We start from the raw sequence: 26,224 nt of genomic DNA, 5'->3' as shown, positions 1-26,224 counted from the left end.
CATGGACTGCAGCCTACCAGGCTCCTCCATCCATGGGATTTTCCAGGCAAAAGTACTGGAGTGGGGTGCTATTGCCTTCTCCGAAAAATAGGCTATGTAGAATAATTAAGTGACTTACCCAAGTCATGCTGCCAAGACTGGGGACTTTAACCCAGCTAGCTGCTCTGACTCAATTCTGTCTAATGCTAGTGATTTATTTAGTTGCTTACTGCCTGATTCATTTATTTATTTACTTACTTACATAGCGGTGGACATAACCATTGAATCAGGGCCCTTTCCCTCCCCACCCTGAAAACATTATTCCAAACACTCGGACCCAAAACATACCGGACAAGACAATCCCTTGGGCCTTTCCCAACCCTACACTATCTCGACCCCCTATAATCTCCTCTGACTTGGGCTCTGAGCAAAGCACATCTTCTTGGAACCCCACCCCAGGTGAAGAGGAGCAAGATCTCTACTTTCCCTTGTGGTGAGGGCTGAAACATTGATTTCAGGGTACCTCCTGCTTCTGAGCCCCACGGCCCCTTTCACATGTCCCAAAAGCCCCCCACAAACTACAGAGCTCCTGTAAAGGCCAGGCAGAGTAGGCCCCTATGACCCCAAGACAACAGGAAGGGGCCTGCCTTGTTTGAGGACCCCACAGAGTGATGAATCACTCAACAATTTCGTCTGAAGATATGCGTGCTGGGGAGAGTGGGCTCTGCAGAACACAGTGGCAGTGAAAATCCTAACACTGAAGTAGAGCGCTCAAAAACTGGATTCTAACCCTCTTACTAGTTACCTGATGTCTGTGACCCACAGTAAATCACTTGACGCTTCTGGGCCTCTGTTTCTGCATCTGTGAAATGATCCAGGAGAACCAGGCCCTGCCAGCTTTGATATGCTGTATCTTCGCTAAGACTCTGTGTATCACAATGGCTCCCAGGATAGAGGGCACGGCCCAATGCAAACATACACACAAGACCAAAATTAAACTTTAATATTTAATGAAATATATACATTACACTGCTGCCAAAGGCAGCCAGATTGTAATTTTCTTGAGGATAATTTAATTTCAGATTTATTTCAATGAACCACACCTCCCCATGAGGTCCTTTTGGCTGGTGCCCTCTCGCACACATAAATCAGGATCTAATTTATATGGGAGTCACAGCACCAGATACTGGCAGGGCCTGGGTGGGAACTCTGTGCACATCATTTCAAGGCACAGGCAGTAACTCTTTGGGGCATCTTAATGGTATGAGGCTAAATGAAAAGAGAAACCTGTATCTGAGTCTAAATGAGGAGCTGGAGGGGAACCCTAATGAGCCTTTGTTCTGGTGAAAGTGACCAAGAAGGCAGATTTCTGCTCAGCATTAGGAAAAAATTTTTAGCAGGCAGAGCTATCCAACTATGGAAAGTGCTGCTCGAGATGAAATGAGTTCCCCACTGCTAGAGGTGATCAAGTGCTCAGCCCTGAATGAGTACCAATGGTTCCTAAACCCAGCTCTGCATGAGGATCACTCAGGCCACTCATTAAACAATAAACTCTGGGCTAAATCCCTACAGATTTGGGTTCACTGGGTCTGGGGTTGGGCTGAGGAGTCTGTAGTTTAACAAGTTCCCCAGGTGATTCTACGTCTGCACCTCAGTTTGAGAAACGGTTGGTTAAGTGATCCTTCAGAAACACTCCAGCCCTGCAATCCTATACAGTAACCTTGTAATTCAACTGAGAGCTTCCATAAGGGAATTCCAAACCCATGGAGCTGAGAATGACTGCCCAGATCAAGATCTACTCTCCCAAGTCGATGGGGAAATTGCATTCCAGAAAAGGGAAGGGGCATGCCTCAGAGAAAAGAGCCAGTGAGAGTCTGGGGCTGTGTCTCAAACACAGGGATCCTGGCAAGCCCTTGGAAGGAAAGCCTGGATCCTCACAGCAGGATTGAGTCCCTTTCTATACCCTAGGATTTCTGAAAAGAAAAGAATCTTGGCTGAGTTTGGGTGAAATGCTTGGGCTAATTTTTCAAGATGAACAGAGAGGAGTGGGTATAAGAAAACTTGGATTCAAGTCCTGGCTCTACCACTTGCTGGGTACAGAAGCCCAGGTGAGCTACTAAAGTTCTCTGCTCTATTATGAAGCTGGGAATCTCATTGCTAGAGGGACCTAGCAACAATAATTTTGCCCTGCCTACCTCAGGACCTCATGGGGATCAACCAGAAAGTGGACCTGGAAAAAATTAACAAATGCCATGTTGCCATTTTCAAGTGAAGGATCATAACCTATTATCCAGTCTGAACCCCCTTCAAAATCAGCTCAAGGTCATCATCACCTTCACAAGGGCTTCCCTAATGCCTCGCTCTTCAGAACCTCTCTCACACCTGGACTCTTACTGTTTATATAACTTTTACCCACGGCCTCACATTCTTTCCTGGTTATTTTATACTGGCCCTCTTGCCAGCATGAGTGGAAACCCAGTGCTTAAAATCCTGGATTTTGCCACATTATGATCTTGAGCATGCCCCTTCCTTTCTCTGAACCTCTCTCCAAAAGTATAGTCATTAAAACCACTAGCTTCAGAATTAGACCAATCTGAACTCAGGCTTGACCGTTTACTAGCTGTGTGGCTGTGGACAAACAGCCTCTCTGAGCCTGCTTCCACGTCTGTAAAATAATGGGAATAACCGTGTCTTCTCATGGAGCTACTGAGAGGATACAATGAGATAACATTAGTAACACTCTCAGTGCAACAGAAAACCCTGCTCAGTTAATGGTAACTAATTGTACAAAATGAAGAGACTGGGCTTCAATTGGACAGAGGTCCTGCTAGCAATGAGATTCCAAAGGGCAAATAATCCTCCTCTTCTTTCCTACCCTTGCAGTAGGATTCAAAAAGCTTGCTTGGAAAGTATTTACCAAAGACTTATGGACTTCCTTTGAGGTTCCCTCTGGATTCCTCAGCTGGTAATTCCCATCAACGCCCTTTCAGACAATCATCCTTGGTTCAGAAGTTCAAGGCAAGGAACTTGCTGTTTCTTGCAATTCCCAAGATGGCCTCCAAATGTTGTAGCTGTAAATACATTTCGGCCACAAATTAGAAGGCAGCCGGTGGGGTTTGGGGAAGGCATTTCAACCATATGGCAGGATGATGAATCATCTCGTGTTAATGAAAGTACATCTCAGCCTCTGGTGTTCTGTACCTGGTGCTCACTTGGGGACCTGGGAATCTGGCATAATGATGTGGCTACGAGTCCCTGCTGCCTAAGAGTGGGGTGGAGGACAAGTCAGGGTCTCCTCCGCCAAAGGGGATCTATCCCTAAATTCAGCATTTCATGAATGGGTCTCGTCTGGGGGATTTTTTTCATGGCCATGGAGCTAAGCAAGAATCTCTTTTAATTGGCAGGTCCCCCAGTGAATGTCAGCTGCAACATTTTCATCAACAGCTTCGGTTCCATTGCTGAGACAACTATGGTGAGTGAGTCAGAACACAGGCTGCTACTTACTGCCCGGGAGATCTCTCCCCCTGAAATATTTACCCTCTGTACTGGTCTTGCTCAAAGAAGTGGGAAATCTGGTGTTTTTCAGGGCTTCATGGGATTTGGACATTTTTACTGTCCTGTTCAATGTTTTGAGTGAAGACATATATCTGAAAATGACCAAGGAGCTAGGGGGCTAGCACATGCTAAACACTCAGGATTACAAAAGCAAAATTCTATCAGGAGGTGAAAGTTTTAGATTAAAAGAAAATATAAAGACCTGCTTGTAAGTGTAAAATTCAGCTGTAGAATAGCAAAAGACGGGTTATACAAGCTGAGATGGGTATACTTGGTTGATTCTTCTATGTTTGTATATATTTTAAAATTCCCACAGTTAAAATTTTAAAATATATCTGTTAGAGTAGAAAAAATTCTAGAAGGAAAAACAACCAAAATGTTAATAGCAGTTATCCCTGAATCATCGTCTTATGGAGGATTTCATATCCTTCAGTACTTTTATATTTTTTCTAATTTCTGCAAGGAGTAAATCTTATGTTAATAATTATAAATAAATGTAATCTACTTTAAAATATTTTTCTCAATGCTTGAAAACAAAAATTCAATTGTACTTGTTTTGAAGGGTGCAATAAAGCTTGTGAGAAAACAATTAAAGCGGCCTCAAATCAACTCTTTATGAGCAGAGTGAGAAGCAGTCAGTCAATCACCAAGTCCTATAGATGTTACTGCCTTCAAATCCTCTAAACTATCCATCCCTGGATGCCCACCTGCCTCTAGTCTAGCTCAGGGTGCCACGGTGCCTTGCTCACATTACTGCAAAGTGTCCCCAACTTGCCTCCTGCCCCCTCCAATCTATTCTTCCTCACACTGTGGTCTTTCTAAGATACATACCTAACCACACTGATCCCCTGCTTTAACACCTCCCCCAGAGCCCCCTCACCTTCAGCATCAAGCTTGCAAGGCCCCTCTGATTCTGGTTGGCTGCATCTCTTCCCTCTCACTTCCCATTCTGGATGAATGGAATTGCTCAGCCTTCTCCACCCGGGAGGTGCTTGCTCTCTGGTTTCCAGCCTTCTCTTGATGCTGTGGAGGCCTCCGCCCAGGGCCCCCACTCCAGCTTCCTTTCCATTGCCAACCCTGAGATTCTCTTAACTCCCTGCTTAGGATGACCGCCACAGGAAGCCTTCACACTCTTAACACGCATGTACACGTGTGTAAGTTCATATGTGCGCTGACCTAATGCTAGGATGTGTTCCTTCTACCCATTCTCATGACGTGTGCTGCAATCCCCATTGAATGCGCTGGCCGTGCATTCTCACACTCTCACCATCTGCCCGTGTGTCCCTCCTCTCACTGGAATGTAGTTCAGTTCTTTGGGGGCCAGAATCTTGTCTCATTTCCTGTGGTAACCTCAGCACCTGGCACAGTGATTTAATAACAGGTATTCAGTAATTTTTTTTAAATAAGTAAGCCAAATCTGATATATTGTCTGTTGATTCAAACCATTATTTGGACTGAAATATTTATACCAATTAGATCTAACTTTTTAGTCCCAGATTGGCAAAAATTGCTGAGTTCTATATGTCATGGGGCAAATGATCCAAAATCTATCCTTTTGCGGAGAGGTCTGTTTTAATATGGTCAAATCAAGCAATCAAAGTCCCTAAAACTAACAGGCCTTTAATCTCCATGTGGAGATTGTCCCGGCTATCGACTAGAACAAGCATGGTTGCTTTTCACTGGACCTCCAGGTCCAAAAGCCAAGTCGTTCCACCTTGTGAATGGACGCCTTCTCAGAGCTCCTAGTGAAGCCCTCTGCTGTTCTTCTCCCTCCAGACCAGACATGCACAGACATCTGCATCATTCATAGTGCGTGTGGCAAATGTTGAAACTTCCACTCTTCTTCCAAAATGGTAAAGAGTTATCAAACCAAGTAACGGTTTACATATGACCCCGTTACGTAAGGAACTTGGTTATTTGAGACAGGTGTACGCATCTGCACTCCAAGCCCACCCCTGCTTTCCTATAACAGTCGCATGGAAATCTATTTCCTTATTACAGATTACTAATGGAGTGGTGGTTTGCTCTTGTTTTGCATGGTGGTTAAAAGCTGAGGCTCTGAAGGAAACCTGGATTCACTCACTTTATGTAAGAGGCTGAGTTGCTTTGTTATTTTTCAGCCTCAACTTCGTTGTCTGTAAAATCCCAGGGGTGATTAATGTCATACTACTTCACCCAGTTAATTTCTTTTGCCTCCTGAAGTTATTATGGATGGAAATTATAAACAGGAAAGCATTTCTCAGAGTAAATGCTTTGTAAGTGCTCTTACTGCTTCCAATGACGATGATGAGAATGATGGCGGCAATGATGGGGGCTCTGGGCACTGAAGCCCCAAAGTCACCCCAGATTAGTTGTATGATCCTGAGCAATTCCTTGAGTTCTCTGAGCCTTAGTTTTCCCTTCTCCAGTATATCCTGTCTACCTCTTCAGACTTTATTCCTGCTACATATGCTTTCTACAGAGACAGTATAGCAATCAGGACATAGTCTTTCGTGCCCGGACGAAATCTGAGACTCAGCTCTGTGGACACGCACAAGGTAGCCTACGTCAGCCTCCTCCTTCATAGAGCAGGGGACCAAGAGCATCCACCTGGGACTGTGTGAGGACTGGCAGATGAGGCATGGAAGCGCTGAGCACAGGGTCAGACACAAAGGACACACACAATGGATGGTAGTTCTTATTTCAGATGCCACTTGTCATTTTCAACAGCTTTCACATTCGTTCTCTCACTTCATTCCTTCACCAAACACTTGCTCTGAAAACCACTCTATAAAGCAGACTTGGCAGACACAATGCTCCCCAGTGTACAGCTGAGGAAATGGAGATTTGGAGACACCCCCATCCCAGAACTAGTTAGTGACCAAGCAGGAAATAGGGTCCAATTCTCACAACTGCCAGGAAACCATCCCCAAGAAAAAGACATGTAAAAAGACAGAATGGTTGAAGAGCACAGACATGGGAAACTGAGGGACCCCAGGCCCACAAACACACTTAAGCAGCAACCTAAGTGTTATCCAAAGTGGAAACCCAACCTCAAATCATGCCAGGCTCAGCATGGCTCAGGAGAAAATAGTACTGAAAATGGAGGTAACCAATGAGGGGAGGAGCCCAGAGAGATGGCTGCCTGGGGCAGAGATAAATAATGTTTAGACAGAACGTGAAGGACTGGCATGAGGTACTTCTTTGGGCATGGGCCACAGCTGACACAGTTTTGTCTTTATTAACTAAAGTTAATCCAAAGTAGAGTTGTCATTTTCTGGCTTCCACATTCAGTAATACGGTGATTTTTTTTTCCTATGGGGTTCTTAATTATCAATATGTGTTTAATATACATTGCAGATAATTCAGGAGAAAACCTAAAATCTCAAAGGTAGAAAAACTGCTAAGAAACTAAGTCAGTCTTTATTTTACTGAAAGGGAGTCCAATGTCTAGAGTGGTGACACTGACTGAGCAAGGTCACACAGCACGCACTGGGTGCCACAGAAGCCCAGGGCCAGGCCGCCTTGCAATGGCCAAGAGCTCCACTCCCCTGCAGCTTCTTTCTCCCCTAGATCCCACCAACCAAACCCTCTGGATCACTTTCCCATTCAAGCCTATTTCCTTGTCACTCAGAATATGCTTAGAAAACAAGATTGCATTCAAAAGCAAGACTACAGACTTGTATTAATGTGGAACACAAAAAAGGGCAACAACCACACGTTAAATGCTACTGTGTGTCAGGCATTATGCAGAGCACTCCATGTGTATCATCTTATTTACACCTCACAACAACCCCCATGAGGCAGGACATGTTATCTCCATTTGTGTTGTTTAGTCACTAAGTCATGTCCAGCTCTGTGATCTCATAGTCTGTAGCACACCAGGCTACTCTGTCCTCCACTATCTCCTGGAGTTTGCGCAAATTCATGTCCATTGAGTTGGCCATGCTACCTAACCATCTGATATTCTGCTGCCCCCTTCTCCTCCTGCCCTCAATCTTTCCCAGCATTAGGGTCTTTTCCAATGGGTCAGCTCTTCACATCAGGTGGCCAAATTATTGGCGCTTCAGCATCAATCCTTTCAATAAATATTCAGGGTTGATTTCCTTAGGATTGACTGGTTTGATCCTCTTGCAGTCCAAGGGACTCTCCAGAGTCTTCTCCAGCACCACAACTCAAAAGCATCAATTCTTTGGCACTCAGCCTTCTTTATGGTTCGACTGTCACATCCATATATGAGTACTGGAAAAATTATAGCTTTGACTCTATGGACCTTTGTTGACAAAGTGATGTCTCTGCTTTGCAACATGCTGTCTAGGTTTGCCAGTTTTCTTTCCAGAGCAAGTATTTTTTAATTTAATGACTGCAGTCAACCATCTGCAGTGATTCTGGAGCCCAACAAAATAAAATCTGTCACTGCTTCTACTTTTTCCCCTTCTATTTGCCATAAAGTGATGGCACCAGATGCTATGATCCTAGTTTTTTGAATTTTGAGTTTTGAGCCAGCTTTTTAACTCTCCTCTTTCACCTTCATCAAGATGCTCTTTAGTTCCTCTTCACTTTATGCCATTAGAGTGGTATCATCTGCGTATCTGAAAATGTTCATCGCTCAGTTGTGCCTGACTCTTTGCAACCCAGTGGACTGTAGCCTGCCAGGGAAGAATACTGGAGTGGGTAGCCATTTCTTTCTCTAGGGGATCTTCCCGACCCAGGGATCAAACCCAGGTCTCCTGCATTGCAGGTAGATTCTTTACCACTTGAGCCACTGGGGAAGCCCATATCTACATAGCTGAGGTTGTTGATATTTCTCCCACCAATCTTGATTCCAGCTTGGGATTCATCCAGCCTGGCATTTCACATGATGTACTTGGCACAGAAGTTAAATAAGTAGGGTGACAATATATAGCCGTGACATACCCCTTTCCCAATTTTGAACCAGTCTGTTGTTCCATGTCTGGTTCTACAGATTTCTCAGGAGGCAGATAAGGTTGTCTGGTATTCCCATCTCTTTAAGAATTTTTCACAGTTTGTTGTGATCCACACAATCAAAGGCTTTAGTGTAATCAATAAAGCAGATGTTTTTCTGGAATTCCCTTATTTTCGCTACGAGCCAACAAATGTTGGAAATTTGATCTCTGGTTCCTCTGCCTTTTCTAAATCCACTTGTTCATCTGGAATTTCTCAGTTCATGTATTGCTGAAGACTAGCTGGAAGGATTTTGAGCATAACCTTGCTAGCATGTGAAATGAGTGCAATTGTGCGGTAGTTTGAACATTCTTTGACATTGCCCTTCTTTGGGATTAGAGTGAAAACTGACCTTTTCCAGTCCTGTAGCCACTGCTGAGTTTTACAGATAAGAAAACTTAGGCTCACAAAGGTTAGGTCCCTTGCGTAAGGACACACAGCTAATCGGTGGCAGAAGTAGGAATTGAAGTCAGATATCACCCCAAACCCCATGTTCTCCTGAGCCAAATGTAAACACTTAATGTCCAGATATTTGGGATTATCCAGCCCTTGCTTTTTTTTTTTTTTTTTTTCATCATAAGGAAGTCAGAGTTGAAAGGGAACTTCACTGAACAAACATACCCAGGCCCCCATACTTCCAGCCCAGGGCTCGGTCTCACCAACCATACAATGAGCTGGTCGTGTACCCTGGGTCTGTGGTAATATGGTCACAGTCCAATGTCAGAAACTTTCCAGGCTGTGTCTGTTCTCTAAGAGCAGCAGGAGTGCAGAGCAGCTCTATAACCAGCTGGAGTCCCTAGGCCTGACTGTCTGCCTCCCAGGGCTCAGCTTTATTCACCAGAGCTGAGAGTAGGCAGGCAGCCAGCAAAGCAACAGGGGTCTCCATCCATTCCTGACGGGGCTAGCGCTGAGGCTAGCTGACCTTCATTCAACCTTTGGAGTGATTCTGAATCTGTGCAAAAAGACGAAAGTAGAAGTTGGGACAGGAAAGTAGGAAGGAGAAAGGGAAGGAGGACTGCTGGTCTACAGCAGCACCTCCAGCATTCCATAAGACAAAAATGTGGACCTAGGACCTCAACGGGACCACACATGCTTACGTGGGCACATCAGTGTGTGCTCTGCAGCATCTATATGTCATTGGAGGATGTGCACGCATGTGTATATTGTGGGGCCATATGTTTGTGCAAATGCACACATAGGCCTGTGTACCTGTGCACACTAGTTTGAATATATTTAGACAGGTAGTGTTAGTCCCTCAGTCGTGTCTCTTTTCGACACCATGGACTGTAGCCTGCCAGGCTCCTCTGTTGATAGAATTCTCCAGGTAAGAATACTGGAGTGGGTTGCCATTTCTTTCTCCAGGGGATCTTCCTGACCCAGGGATCGAACCCAGGTCTCCTGCATTACAGGTAGATTCTTTACTGTCTGAGCCACCAAGAAAGCCCATATAGACAGGTAACCTCAGAGAGAAAAGTGTCTGATCACGTATGGATATGAACATAAGTAGGTATACTTCTATGGTTATAATCACACATGTGAACATGTGTAATGGGGATGTGCATGTATCTGCATGTACATTTAAGAATATGTGAACATGGTTAAGAGTTAAAACACATGAAGGGTATTATTTTCAGTTATGTAACTGTGTGTGGATATTTGTGAATATTGATGCATGCATTTAAGTATGTATCAGCATTTGAGCCATCCCTCAAATATGAATTCTGTGTGCATGCATGTGAGAATGTATGTCCATACAAAAAGATATGAATACATGAAAGAATATTTAAATGTGTATCAGCATGTGGGTATGACTATACAGTGTGCAGGTGTACATGTGAGTGTGCACACATGGGGACACACAGACAGCTGGAATTTATGTGGAACTCAATGTCAACAGATGTGAGAGAGAGACAGAATGTGCGAGTGTGGCTAATGACATCCTTTGGGCACGAATCCCGGCATTTCCACGATAAGTACGTGTGCTCCAGCCTCTCTTGCCAAGGGTTGGGCTAGCCTGGCATAGAGACAGGCACACTGTGGCCAGGACCCCTGGTGATGGGTGACAATCGAGCCAACTAGAGCCCACGTCCCTGGCCTTATTTGTAGATATTAGGGGAGAATTGGACAGAGCCCTGAACCAGGAAACAAGAGACGAGTGTTTGAGCTCTAGCTCTGCCACTGTCTAATACCACTGAGACTCACTTCTCCCTTGGCACCTGGCTCTAGGAATGGAGTGTAGGAATACACAAGAAATGGGTATGAGAGTCCTTTATGAATGCTACAGAAATGTAACAGATTATTAACTACTAAAATAATCAGCCACAGTCACCAATACATAAGCCTAAGTGGTTTTCTCCCCCTTCTGTTCCCTATTTATTCATTGTTTCCACCCCCATTTTTAAGGTCCTATACTGAATGTCGGAGAAGGTAATGGCACCCCACTCCAGTACTCTTGCCTGGAAAATCCCATGGATGGAGGGGCCTGGTGGGCTGCAGTCCATGGGGTCGCTAGGAGTCGGACACGATTGAGTGACTTCACTTTATTTTTTCACTTTCATGCATTGGAGAAGGAAATGGCAACACACTCCAGTGTTCTTGCCTGGAGAATCCCAGGGACGGGGGAGCCTGGTGGACTGCCATCTATGGGGTCGGACACGACTGAAGCAACTTAGCAGCCGCAGCAGCATACTGAATGTACTGAAGGCAGCATTACATAGGCTCAAGGGATATAGATCAGCTTTACTCACATTACGCTAGGCTTTCCTGTACCAACAACCACCACCCAAACCCTAGAGTCTTAAAATCACAAAGACTGATATATCCCTCTTCTAAAGTCTGCCACAGATCTGGGGGACCCTCCAGGACTACTGTCCTCCACGTCATGGCTGAGCCTTGCATTTCCACATTGACACATGGTTGCACACTTGCTGTGCAAAGAAGACATTAAACAGTAGCACACTGGCAAGTTAATGCTTTCCACCCAGCAGTGACATCTACCACCTCTGCTCACGTTTCACTAACCAAGGAAAGCCTCGTGGCCCTATCTGAAAACGACTGTAATCCTCCCATAAGGAAAGAGACACCAGACATTTGTGACTAGTAGGGCCCTTCTTTTAAGGAGTCTCCTAGAGAAAGGAAACCAGAGACAAGACCACAGTGTGATGGGTGAGATTACAGAGGTGTGTACAGGACACTGCCAGAACACAGAGAATGGCCGCACCAGCAGCAAAGTTAGGGCATGCTCACTGAACAGGCACGACGTGCCAGATGCTGTGAAATGCTGTGTTGTGGTTTTGAGTAGCTTTTTTTTTGGAGTAGAAGTCTGATCATGGTTCTCTCCATGTTAAAACCTTCCAGGAGAGAATGGCTTAGTGGAATAACCCAAACAGAAGGGGTTTAAAAACCAGTGTGTGTGTTCAACGGTGTTAAAAGAGGAGCCATGTCAACTAAGAAAAGAGAACTGTATTCAGTGGATTTGGCAATGGGATGTGAGAGGAGGGAAGCATGTATGAAGGTGGGGAATGTAATTCAGGGACATGAAGAAAGCAAAAGACAAAAATATGAGAAGACACTGGGAAGATAATTCTTTCACAAAGCTTGCTGTGGAAAAAGATGAGGTGGTGGTGGTCATTTATTGAGCATTTTTCTAAAAATCAGGCATTGGTAGTTAGCAAATTATGGAGATTATTTCATATAACCTAATAATTCCATTTTATAGATGAGGAAACTGAAGCTCAGAGAGGCTTAATTCACCCAAGCTTTTCCAGCCAAGAAACATCCTCACTAGTTATCGGATAAGAGGAGAGGCTACTGTGCCAAAGGGAGGCAGGGTCATGGAAATACAACCTTGTCCTGGTCTTCTGCACTCAGATTTGGATAACAAGTAGGATTTGTGCAATTCTACAGAACGGGTATCTCAAAAGGCCTTGGCCACCCATCCTTATGGATATTTGGAAATGAGAGTTCAAGATGTATGAAAACAGCTTCCATGTAAGGAGATTAAATGTCCTTATGTCTAACCATAAAAGTTAACACATTGTTTAGGAAGCAGTCACTTCTCAATGCCAGCCTACTTCTGGGATCGATTGACTAAATTGAATCAACTGATTGAATTGAACTGGGATCAGTTGACTGAATGAATTGATTTTGAATCACACAAGAAAAAACTTAGGTCCATCCACTTCTTTCCAACTCTGCTGCTGTCAGGTCTAGCTCAACCTGGCACCATCTCTCTCCTGCTTGACTAAAACGGCCTCTTAACTGGCCTCCCTGCCTCCTTTCCTCCCATCCTCACCACTTCCCATAGCGCCAAGAGGAAGCCTTTTAAACCCTAAATCAGATCACAGCACTCTGCTTCAAATTCTACAACAGTTTCTTAATCCTTTTACTACGTTCTGCTCCTTCTGTCCAGAAAAATATTTGCATGAATGACTCTCATTCTTTCAGGTCTCAGCTATCTTTTCAGAGGTCCTTCCCAACTCCCTATCTAAAAATGTCCCCCATTCCAGTCACTGTCGCTTCATGTTCTATTATCTTCAGTTATATCTAAAAAGTAATGGTTTGCTTGTTAGTTTGTGATTTTGTTTGCTTTCTTATTGAAAGTGGGGACCCTGTCTCTCTCAATCATCCCTCTATTTCCAGTACCGAACACGTTGCCTGAACCAGAGGAGCTCAGTCAATATTTGGGGAGAGAATTAACCTTGAAGGTTCTCCAGTTGAACCCCCATCTGTTCTCAGACTCTCTGCCACAAACATTGTGGTTTTGGCTTGCACACGCCCAGTGATGGGAACCCCTGCACCTCCCAAGGCAGCCCGTTTCATCTTGGGACACCTCTTACATCTCCGTTTGCCCAGGGCTTTCATTCTGATGCTGGGGCCACAGAGAACCAACCTATGCACCTGACAGCCCTTCCAAAAACTGTGGTCAGTCCCCTCACTCCCTCCCCACACCTGGCTCCCTCGGTCATTCTCCCTGGTTCTGTCTCTTTGCCTCCGGGGTGCTCTCCCAGTACAGCCAGCATGTCAATGTCCATCTTGAGCCAAAAGGCCAAGAAGTGAACCCAGGCCCCGAGGAGTGCTCAGAGTGGAGTGCACTGGGACCAAGCCCTCCACACTCTGGGTTAGTGGGCCTCAAAGCATTGTTTTTAACAGCAGCTACATACCACAGTTCATTTTTAAGCTGAATCTTTTTTCCCCACGTCTTTTTATTTTTTGAAGTATATAATTGTTTACAGTGTTGTGTTAATTTCTTCTGTATACCATGCACACATGTATTCCCTCCCTCTTGAGTCTCCCTCTCACCCCCCACCCATTCCACCCCTGCAGGCCATCACGACAGCAAGCTGAGCTCCCTGTGCTATGCAGGAAGCTCAAACAAGCTATCTGTTTTACATATGGTAGTGCATATATGTCAATACTACTCTCTCGATTTGTCCCACCCTCTCCTTTCCCTGCCATGTTTGCAAGTCCACTCTGTAGTCTGAGTCTCTGTTCCTGCCCTGCAATACTATTTTTCTAGATTCCACATATATGTGTTAATATACAATATTAGTTTTTCTCTTTCTGACTTACTTCACTCTGTGTGACAGACTCTAGGTTCATCCAGATTGCTACAAATGACCAAATTCCATTCCTTTCTATGGCTGAGTAGTAGTCCATTGTATATATGTATCACATCTTTATCTATTCATCTGTCGATGGACATTTAGGTTCCTTCCATGTTCTGCCTACTGTAAATAGTGCTGCAATGAACATTGAAGAGAACCATATGGTGCAGTGGTAAAGAATCCACCTGCAATGCAGGAGACCTGGCTTCTATCCCTGGGTCAGAAAGATCCCCTGGAGGAGGAAATGGCAACTTACTCCAATATTCTTGCCTGGAGAATCCCATGGACAGAGGAGCCTGTGGGCCACAGTTCATGGGGTCACAAAGAGTCAGACATGATTGAGCAAAGTCGCCTCTCTTATGTCTCCTGCATTGGCAGGAAGCCCACCTATAGACCTACCTCATTCTTAATGCTCTACCCACCCTTAAATTTAGAAACATTACAATGGTTTATTATTATTACATTCAACACATTACAAAATGATTTTAATCAATATTTCCAGACTTGCGGCCTACCTATAAAATTCCACGGTCTGGACATAACATCTTTCCATGGTATTTAACCACTCCTCTCTGAGCTTATGAAGCTTTCACTACTACAAACAAGTGTCACCGTGAATAGTCTTGGATGACTCTTTGCATGTTTCCTTAGGATATATCACTGAGGTGGAATTACTTTATCAAGGGACCTGCACTATTGTGACAAATATTATTGCCCAAATCACTTCCAAACAAGCTTCAATAATTAACTGTCCCCACAACAGTGTTTTTATCCTTGCCAACTCAAGATATTACCAAGCTTTTAAATTTTACCAAATGAGATTTAATGGTATTTCGTTGTCATTTTTAATTTTCACTCTAGATTCTTAGTGAATTTGAGTATCTTTGCCTTTTTGTTTGCCTGTTTTTACATACTGGGCTTCCCAGTTGGCTCAGTGGAAAAGAATCCACCTGCCAATGCAGAAGACATAGGAGACACAGGTTCAATCCCTGGGTTGGGAAGATCAGTCCCTGGAGAAGTGAATGGCAACCACTCCAGTATTCTTGCCTGAAGAATCCCATGGACAGAGGAGCCTAGTGGGCTACAGTCCATGGGGTCACAAAGAGTTGGACATGACTGAGCAACTGAGCACGTATGCACAATTTGAATAATATCATAAGTTCCCTCTTTTATATGTACCTCCATAACCCATTTGGAGTTTAGTTTGCTGTAAAGTAGTTGATGATGGTTTAACTCTATTTTTCTCTGATTAGATAATTTTCCAGCATTATTCTTAGTAGCCATTATTTCTCCACTGATTAGACATGCTGTCTTTAAATGCCATTTCCTCCTCCAGGGGATCTTCCTGACCCAGGGATCAAACCCTCACCTCCTGTGTCTCCTGCACTGCAGGTGGATTCTTTACCCACTGAGCCAACTGGGAAGCCTATATATATGGTGGGCTACGAAACAGCTGTGTGTATAAATAGTTTCAGTTTATTGTCCCCTTGCTCTGTTTTCTATGTCCAGGAGAAAAAAATCCTCTGTTGCTCCTCCTTTATAAGGTTTTATTGTCATTTCTAGTCTATTTTCTTTTTCATATGAACTGTAGAATCAGTTTGTTGATCCTATGAAAATTGCCTGAGTTTAATTGGGATTGCAATGAATGCATAGATTCATTTGCAGACAGCTGACGTCTTAACAATACTGTATGAATGTGGTATGTCTCTCCATTTATAGAGATATTCCGTTATGCCTCTCAGTAAGGTTTTAGAATAATTTTTTCACATATATATATATGTATAACTTCTATATATATACACACAAGTCACACATTTCTTGTCAGGTTAGTTCTGAATATTGTGTGACGTTGGTTAGCACTGTGGATAAGATCCTTGTTTGTTGCTTTTTCCACCACACTTTCAGCCTGTCTACACAGCTAAGGCTAGGTCGCTTACACTCTGGAGTCGAGGAAATCCAAGAAAAAGTCTAGTAAATGTCATCCAGTTAGACATAGCTCAACACTCCACAAAACCTTGGTAAACTGATGACTGAGAGGAAGCCAAGAAGAGAGGCCTCACATTTGCTTTTAGAGTCTGTTCGAGGCAGAAAACAGATCATAGCTAGCCTTGGCACGGTCTGCTGGATGGCCCTCTCCAGGACTCCACCAAGGGAGGCATCACAGTCTTGAATTTATGGCAGCACAGGGTTGGCACTCCATCAGGTCAGATTCAGGAGGGCTGACTAATGACAACCAAACCCATGAAAAACTGAAGTGGGTAAAGAAGACCACCAAGTCATTTTAATTCATAATGGGACTTCCCATTCCAATAATAGCATGCACGTGTCCTCCATGAAAGCACCCCTCTCCCAGTACCAAGAAAGCACATGAAAAGTATGCTTTCGACATACCAAACTGGAGGAAAAGAAGGTTTTGAGGAAATTTCATGTGGGCCAGAGACAGGTCTAAGATGCCATCCTTGTCTCACCGCATAGAAACCCTCTTTTCAGGGACTTCCCTGGTGGTCCAGTGGTTAAGAACCTGCCTTTCAATGCAGGGGACATGGGTTTGATCCCTGGTCAGGGAACTGAGATCCCACATGCCTTGGGGCAACCAAGCCTGCACACCACAACTACCGAGTCCGCATGCCACAGCTAGAGAGAAGCCCGTGCACGGTAACAAAGGAGTCCGCATTCCGCAACTAACACCTGACACAGCCAAACAAATAAAAAAAGATTTCTTAAAAAAAAAAAACTTTTTAGTGATGAAAAAATTGGTGCTCCCCCAAGCAGGGTGACCCCGCCCTCCAGATGCTAATTTACCAATCACCAAATCCCTGATCTTCAAACTGCCCTTTCTTGTACCACTGAATGAATGTCTTCAATATGTTTATATAATAGTTCTCTAAACAAGACATGATACAATAAGTTAGGGTTCCACTGATTAAATTACAAGCAGAGGCCTGTTATAAATCACTGCGATTACACATGGGTCATTGTGATGGTGCTGAGCCTTGCCGAAGTTCTCTGCTGCATGTTCATCTCTGCTGTTAGTTTAACTCTCAGAGGTCAACCTTATTTCCTATATTTCCAAGTTTTCTAGTGGCTCAGCTCACTTTTATGCCCTGTACTGCCAATATTGGGCTTCCCTGGTGGCTCAGTGGTAAAGACTCTCCCTGTCAATGCAGGAGATGCAGGTTCGATCTCTGGGTCAGGAAGATTCCTTGGAAAAGGAAATGGCAACCCACTACAGTATTCTTGCCTAGGAAATGCCATGGACAAAGGAGCCTGGTGTGCTGGCGTCCAGGGGGTCACAAAGAGTTGGACACAACTTAGCGACTAAACAACAACTGCAATATTGTCCTCTTTCCTCTTTTCAAGTGAATAGTCACCCTTCAATCTACATCCTTTGGTAACCAGTTACGAATCCACCTCAGCTTGTATTACAATCCAAAGTTCTCCACCTGATACTGACCATGAGGATATGTCTGAGCCAACCTGTCACAGGGGCTCAGTGAGGTCCCAGTACACTATGTCCACTATATTTCTTTCACCTCCCTATCTAGGAACTTGGTTTTCAAAAAAAAAAAAAGAAAAGAAAATAGAGAGGCAGCATGTAATTGTCAAGAGAATATGAAATTGGGAGCCAGACATTCCTGGATTCATATTCCTGCTCTAGCACCTACAAGCTATGGGACTCTAGGCAAGTCACTTAACCTCTGTTTAACCTCTCTGAATTTCACTTTCCTCCCCTGTGAAATGAGTATAATAATATACAGTGTTCTAGGTTGATAAAAAGTGTAGAAACACAATGCATATAAAGTTCTAGGAAATGTTAGACACCCAATAAAAGTAGCTGCTATTAGCATTTTTATGTAATTATTAAACTCATGCTGGGCTTTAGTGATCCCCTAAAGACAGACAAAGAGGCTCCGCTCCACTGGTCCAAACCACCTACAGCTCCTCACAACAAATGCAGTCCTGATTGTGTGTTATCCAAATGAGAATTCTCCAGGCGGGGTAGTGACTTAGAAGAGGGAGGAGTAGGCACCTGGAGCCCAAGAGGCAATGTCAGGCGTAGGGACTCCGCCAGCTCTGAACCTGAGTGTAGAGAAGACAAAGGGTCAAGTCCAAGGGGCAAGCCAGGAACAAGGCAGGAGTGCTCGCCCGCTGGACCTGGGGCAGAAGCGTTTAGACCTTTGCCCTTTTTCAATACTTTCTGCTAGCTGCAGGTCTCTACAAACCCACAGGTACATAACAACAGCCAGAGGCAGTTGCTGATGGTACCGAGGTATCACAGAACTGTGGCTCAGTACAAAACTGGGAGATCCTGGGTGGTATAGTCTATATGCTCAGGCTCTGGCATTAACATCCTGGGTTCAAATTTCAGCTTTGCCACTTACTAGCTGTGTGATGTCAGGAAAAGCACTTTAACCTCTATGTGCCTTCATTTGTCATTTGGTCACTCAGTCGTGTCTGACTCTTTTGTGACCCCAAGGACTGTAGCCTGCCAGGCTCCTTAGTCCATGAGATTTCCCAGGCAAGAATACTGGAGTGGGTTGCCATTTTCTTCTCCAGGGAATCTTTCCAACCAGAGATCGAACTCACATCTCCTGCATTGGCAGGCAGATTCTTTACCACTGAGCTACCAGAGAAGCCTGTCACTAACTTTAGACAAAGCGTTAAGAATTCTCAGGCTCAATTTATCCATAAAACAGTGTCCCTGTGAGAAGCTGGGGAGAGGGTTCATTCAAGCACTTAGCACTGTGCCTAGCACTCAGTCGGGACTCAGTAAACTCTGCATGTGCTGGTGAGTCAGCTCCACACTCTCGCAGGACTGTGAAGAGACTGGGGCTGACTTTCCTCACATTTGGGGGCAACATCTACGACTTCAGTTCCACAACGCATCTCGAAGGTCTGGAAAGCTTGAAAAGCAGCAGCAGCTCATGAATGAGGCCTGGACCCTTTTTCTCTCAATGCCCCTGTTCCCCAGCTCTTAGCAGACAGGTCCAGCTCTCAGGCATCTTATCCCAAACCCAGTCAGAGCTGTCTCAGTTTCTCTAAGACATCAGAGCCTACCTGATGGCAGATTCACCTTAGTTCTCCTCCTCCTGCCCTCAAAGTTCTACAAGTGATTAGGAAAAGCAATAGAGTAGGGCAAGATTTCTGTATAAAAGTACCACACTGGATTGCTGTGTGGCCTAGGAAAAGTCTCCTTTCCCTCTCTGGACAATCTGTAAAATGACGGAGCTGAGACAGAAGTCTACATGTAATATTTGAGGAAGAAGATGACAGTGATGACAGAGAGCAATGATTCCTGTGTCCCACTCCCGATCCCTACTACCTTAGTTTAGCTCCTCCTCCTCTTTCACTGCACTGTCACACTGGCCTCAAAGCAGGTCTCCCTGGACCTGTTTTCTCTCACTTCCACACTTCACGGTCACGCCTGCCACACTGATCTTTCTGAAGTCATACTGTGCTATTGCTCCGCTGCTTAAAACCTCAGTAGTACCCAACCGGCTACAAAATAAGATCCAAATACTTTGGTTTGGTAGTTAAGGATACCCACAGTCTCAAATCAATCCTTTCTACAGCCTCAACACAGCAGAGTGATTGAGAGAATGTGCTTTATATAATCAGACAAACCAGATTTCAACCTCACTATTTGCTATGTGTTTTTTGGACGAAATACTTAATCTTCCTGAGCCTTCATCTATAAAATTAAGGTGAAAATACCTATAGTCATAGGAATGTTTTAAAGATAAAATGAGGTGCAATTTATGGCATGCTTAGCAAAATGCCTAGTACATAGTAGGTCCTCAATAAGGGAGAAGTTTTATTACTTATGCAGCTGATGGTTGAGCTAAACTGAACTGTGTGAATGCCCCTGCCTACAACCTTGCTTATGCTATTCCTTCCACATGAAATTCCTCTGACGCTCCAACTCTACAAACCATATCCTATATACACCAAGACTGCAGCCCTCAGTCCCTCACATCCAGTCATGCTTTATGTCTGTATTCCTCAGCCCTGTCCTTCTTCCTCACACATTACTGGCCTCCTTTCCAGCAGAAATTAAGTATTGCTCTTATTTCAGAACAATATCAGATCTAAAGATGCTAACTTCAGGAGGATGAAACAACCTGATAGGGGCCATTTCAAATGCTACCTTCTCCCCAAAATCACTTCCAGATTCACCTGGAAGTAATCTTAACAACCTAAAAGCAGTATCTAACAGCTGCTTAGCTAATAGCAGCAATATCTAATAGAACCTTTTCTGACCATTATCACATTCACTTTTGTACATTAGGTTTGTGTCCATTCCTTTCCTGGATGGCTAGGTAATCTGAGCTCCATGAGGGTAGAAGCCTGAGCCTCCACGCTCATTGTTTTCCTACTGGGCCTCATAAGTGTTTACTGAGTTGCATCTCATTTAGAGAAGAGACATTCCTTTGAGAGCAGGAAGACATAAGAATCTGGTTCTTCATTCTCCTCTTGGGTAATGTCTCTGGGTTCTGACTGCAGTGGGCGCATACCTTGCCCTCCATGTCCCCTTCCCACCAACACTCTCACCAGGCTTTTAGCGCTTTCCCACTAAAGTACCTCATGCTTCCCATTTCACCACAATTTGCAGTTTTAGAGGAGGTTACTGGGAGAGGTTAGAGTGGGAAATCAGACATAACAGGAGTGGGGAGAGGGGTGGCACACAGGAAGCCTTCAATAAATGTTTGTTGAATGAAAGAACAGATGAATGAATGCTCTACCTCGGTCTCACAAGCATGCAAGCTGCCCAGTTTCCAGAAATCAGGCCATCAGGGACTCTCAGAGGTGAGACTGGAGGGTGGATACTAGAGCCTGCTGAGCCAGAGCTCTGGCAGCCCTGCCCCCTCGGACTTAGAAGATGGGCCACCTTGAGGGTCTGAGGACTAGAAGCCAACTGCAGGAGGTAGGACCTGAGATTCTCGGGTGGAGAACCCCAATGCTGCTCCTCCTGCCCATGAACTTGAACATGGATGCCCAGCGTGTTGAATACCAACCAACGTTGAGTGTACGGCCAAGTAAGCGAGACAGCATTTAGCTCTCAGTCGATTACAGCAATTATATTGATTCCTTCTGAATGGCATTTCCCACTGCTGTTTACCAACCAGGGACAATAAAATCAATCGAAGCAGAGGGGAGGAGCCAGGCCACTGGGAGGAGGAGACAAGTTGCCTGTGGGTGTCAGACACAGTCTCCACATCTCTTACCCTCACTACTTATGAAGCATTTCATAATAAAACCCTACAGTTTTTATTTTGTTTTTCTTCTTTTAGGTAATGTATGTTTCTATTTTTTATAATCAACATGCATTACTTCTGTAATAAGAAAACTAAAGTATTTTTAAATATCAGTAATAAAATGCAACTATAATAATGTCCTTCCCTACTTGGAATTCTCTGAAGACTCCACTCACTGAGTGCCTCATCCCACTCCTGCCCTGATTCATTCACTCGCTGTTCTTTCCAACGCATGTGCTCTTGCTTTGCTTCCAGGCCATCACAGGGGCAGTTCCAACTGCCCTAAATGCTTTTCCTTTTCGACTCTGCCATACTTGGTTTCACATTAAATATTGCATCTTCCTGGCACCTTCCCTGACCCCCACATCCAAATCCAGATGGAGATCCTGAATTCTGTATCTCCCAGTGACCTGTTTTAAGCCTCAGCAGAGCCCTGTCTCTGTGTGGTGTAAGCACCACACAGTAGGCTCTGGGACACCATAAACATGTCTTTCTTGTTCTCAGTGGATTTTCCAGTTCCTAGAACAGTGCCTGGCACTTAGACATTCAGCTAAATGTCACTGGAAAAAATAAAAATAATAATCATTACCTATGAGATTTGGAAGGATCTCCCCCGGTGGCTCCTAGATGGGTAAAGAATCAGAGGGTAAAGAATCTGCCTACAATGCAGGAGACCTGGGTTCGTTCCTTGGGTCAGGAAGATCCCCTGGAGGAGGAAATGGCAACCCAGTCCTGTATTCTTGCCTGAAGATTTCCATAGACAGAGGAGCCTGGTGGGCTACAGTCCATGGGGTCACACGACTGAGTGACCTTCATTCACTCACTCACTTAGAGACCATCTAGCCTAACTTTTTTTATGAGTGGCTGCATCACCCAGCTTGAGAAACCTTAGTTTCTCAACCAGGGATTGAACCCAGGCCACAGTAGTGAGAGTGTAGAATCTAAACCACTGGACTTCCAGGAAATCCCCTCCTAACTCCTTCTTTTAACAGTGGGGCCCGGAGAAGTAAATCCAGATTCTAATCCCAGGTCTTCTGTGAACTGTTGTGTGACCTTAGAAAAGAGTCTCAGTCTCCCCAGCCATAAAACGGGGAAAGCTCTCTGTACTCCAACTTTTCCTGGCTATGTTCCTCCTCCTCCCCTGCCAGGTACACAGACTGGGTAGGTAGGCAGGAGAGTACAAGAGAACTACAAGGTCAGGTCCATTGCCTCTAACTGTTTCCCATCAAGTTAAGGAGATAAGACATGGGGAGGAAGTGCTAAATTAAACATTTCTGGTGATTTGGTTTTACCAGATCAGAAAAGGAAGCAATCAGGAAAGCCTGTGGGCATTAAGGCCCCTACCAGAGATACGGCTTAGGCTGAGCAGGCTGTAGGGATGAGAGAAAACAGTCCCCACAAACAACTGGCCATCCACTGCCAGGGGACATAATCAACAAGTTCTCACTAGGAGGTTGGGCTGATGTGGATTCAGACTCCAGCTCTGCCACTTACTGGGCTTCCCTGGTGACTCAGACAGTAAAAAAAAAAATCTGCCTGCAGTGCAGGAAATGTGGGTTTGATCCCTAGGTTGGGAAGATCTCCTGGAGAAGGGCATGGCTATCCACTCCAGTATTCTTGCCTGGAGAATCCTATGGACATTGGAGCCTGGAGTGCTACAGTCCATGGGGTTGCAAAGAGTCGGACACGACTGAGCAACTGACACTTTCACTTTCACACTTTCTGCTGCTTGCTAGCTCTGGGCCTTGGACAAGCCTCTCAACCTTTCCAACCCTCGGTTTCCTTAAGGTCACTGTGAGAATACGAACGTCTAGCTTGCAGGGGTTTTGTAAGGATTAAATGTATGTGACGGTATCTAGAAGAGTGCCTGGTGCCTAACAGGCCATTTTAGATGCCACTTTATTTTCCTCCTTCCAGACACATAAACCATTTGACATGTCACTGGCAAGAACATCAGAAGTGCAGCTGGGGTTTGGGGACTTGAAGGCTTTTTCTGTCCAACCATTCATAGTCTGTTTACTCTGACATGAATTGCCCAGTGCCTCATCTCTCTCTCTCTCTCTGTCACACACACACACACACACACACACACACACACACTTCATGTAAAATCCACAGGACAAAAAGAGGCCATTTCTAATCCCTGATCAGATGGAACCAGATTGGGAGCTATCCATTACCGTCAGTAGGAAAAACAAAGCATCAACTTCCAGTCTGGTCTGAAGTTTTCCCTCCACCCTGGGACTTATAAGATATGAAGTTATGAGACCAAATGCCATTTTCTATGGGCCTGGAGGGAGAGGCTTCAATTAAATTATAGAACAATCCTATAAAATACCTTGGAACATTTTATGAAGCTGTTGATATTTCTATAGGAGAACAGAATGAGGCATGAGCTGAGGGGGAAAGTGGCGGGGTGAAGGTGAGGGCGGGGAGAAGGGCTGTTTGTTTCAGTTCGTTCGTGCTGATGACAGACCAAGAGTGATTAGGATTTAGAGGCAGCCCCCCAAAAGAAAGCAGAGCACAACCTCCCTTATCCTGCCAGAGAAAAAGCAATAGCAGGTGCTTACAAGTAGAGATTATTACTTGAAGGAGAACATTTAATGTTGGACTTGAACTGAGGTTATAATATTCTAGGGAACTATAATCCCTCTTGGGAATCCAACAGAGAGAGCTAGACCCTTCTTCATAGGACAATACAAATACACCCCAATTTCTACTTGCGGTGAAATATTCATGGGCTGCAAGTTAACAATGTTTCTCTAACAAAATTTAAAACTTTCCTTAATGGAAATATTTCTTAACTTCATCACCCAATTTCCCACCATGGAGACCTACCCATGCCATGAATTGCTTCTCAGGATGTGAATACAAACTAAATGGATTCTTTAAGTTCCTCTAGGATCCAACGAACAAATCCTCAGCTAGTAGTCAAGGCACCCAGGCTCCAAAATGGGCTCTGCTTTGCCTTTTCAGAGAGACACTGGCCAGTCTCAATTATTTTTTGATTTCAGTTTCCCCATCTGGAGAAAAATAAAAATGGAGAAGCGGATAGTTTTTGGCTAGGACAGCAGTTTCTAACCTACATTCTGTAGAAGACAAGTAGCCTGCACAAAATAAGAGTTCTATGGCCAAAATGAACCAGGGGAATACTGAATAGTCTAGTCCCTTCTTGGAGATACACACAACTCCTTAGTATATTAAGGTCTCTGAGAAGTCCTGCAATAAAGAAATCTGATATATTTGGTTTAATCAAACATTTCCCTACTTGGTTTGATCGTAATCTTTTTTCAGTGGAGTAACTACACTACAATCCCATCAGAGAGCATTTTACTTGGCACTGGGTTTAAAACTCAGTAAGGTGTGTCATCTATTAATCCTCCCCAAACAAACAAGAGGTAATAGGAGGCAGGTACTAAAACAGAGTGGTATGAATTCTAAGACCAGCAGAACACTATAAAATCCCTCCACCCAACCTTCCTTCACTTCTTGGGAACTGGGCGAAATAGTGTGACTGCTCAGGCATTAGCTTTTAGTCTTTCTGTTCTTTCAATCTGTCTAGAATAGTGACTCTCAAAGCTTAGTGGTCAAGAGAATTACTGCACTGATGGGGTTAATAATCAAAGGGGGACTTTATCTGTGATGGATTATTTCTCTTATCTAATAAAAACTGATGCAAACATGACAAAATGTTAACAGGATGAAAACAGGTTAGGGTTACTATGGACCTCCTTTTTTTTTTCGTTTTTCAAAAGAAAAACATCTAAATAATATCAGTTCAGAGTTGAATATGCTTAATAGGGCATCCAGAGAATTTTCAGGGATAATTATGACTCCCCTGATTATTGCCTGATGCACAGACTTGACGGCTCACCCCCACATGAGATGCAGCCACACTCTGATAACATCCTCCAGAATGGGCTTTGGGGAACGCTGACCGGAAGCACCCAGGCCCTCCACCACGTGACAGTCCAGGGCCTAACACTGAGTCCACCTCCTTGTCTCCTGGCTGTAGGACTACAGGGTCAACATCTTCCTGCGGCAGCAGTGGAATGACCCCCGGCTGGCCTACAACGAATACCCCGATGACTCGCTGGACTTGGACCCATCCATGTTGGACTCCATCTGGAAACCTGACCTGTTCTTTGCCAATGAGAAGGGGGCCCACTTCCACGAGATCACCACAGACAACAAACTGCTGAGGATCTCCCGGAACGGAAATGTCCTCTACAGCATTAGGTGAGTCCTGTCAGGCTCATCACCCCCTGAATCCTCAGAACACGCCTTCTGGGAGGAGACACCAAGAGGAGGTCCAAGCAAAGGTGAACAGGCCCTGACAACCCAATGCCTTTGCAGAACAGGCAGAGCCTGCTCTGCCGCTTACAATCAGCAAGAAAGAATCAAACACCATGGGAGCTTCTACAAGTCCATGGTTCATTATAACCAGGGAGACTAAGGAAGCAGCCTAGAGAGGGAGGGTTAAAACTAGGCCCCCAAGCTTCCCCAGCATTTCAGTAAAACAAGATGGGAAAAGAGCATTCGAAGTCAATGCCCACCCCAGGAATGTTTGGTTACTCAAGATAAATAAGTTCCAGAGAGCTCCTGTATATCAGTGTGCCTAGTAATACTGGACAGTACACTAAAACATGCATTAAGAGGGTAGATCTCATGTTACATTTTTTTACATAATTAAAAAAAAATAGCAGGAGCAAAGGCACGAAGTCTGAAAAATCACAGCAACTTCAACATAAATGGCCTGCCGGGTGGACAGTGCTGCTCACAAGTATAAACCAGGGATGCTCCGTCCTGATTATAAAACCTTTCTATCCTCTATTCCTTGCACTGACTTTAAGAACCTGAGACCCTCTTTCCAGGTTGGGAGGT

General features: G+C 44.5%; 1 protein-coding gene across 2 annotated transcripts in view; it reads left to right on the top strand.

Moving 5' to 3' along the window:
• The window catches only part of GLRA1 (glycine receptor, alpha 1), an 86,595-nt gene that overhangs the window by 40,314 nt on the left and 20,057 nt on the right, over positions 1-26,224 (top strand). For both annotated transcript variants that reach the window (XM_010850604.1, XM_010850605.1), the window contains exons 3-4: positions 3,384-3,451; positions 25,356-25,579. In XM_010850604.1, coding sequence (XP_010848906.1) covers positions 3,384-3,451; positions 25,356-25,579 — 292 coding nt within the window. The remainder of the gene's footprint in view (positions 1-3,383; positions 3,452-25,355; positions 25,580-26,224) is intronic.

This window comes from Bison bison, unplaced genomic scaffold (genome assembly GCF_000754665.1).
Source record: "Bison bison bison isolate TAMUID 2011002044 unplaced genomic scaffold, Bison_UMD1.0 scf7180017864291, whole genome shotgun sequence".
Taxonomy (NCBI): domain Eukaryota; kingdom Metazoa; phylum Chordata; class Mammalia; order Artiodactyla; family Bovidae; genus Bison; species Bison bison.
Note: the sequence above shows the minus strand (reverse complement) of the source record. Positions and strands in the feature narration are given on the sequence as shown.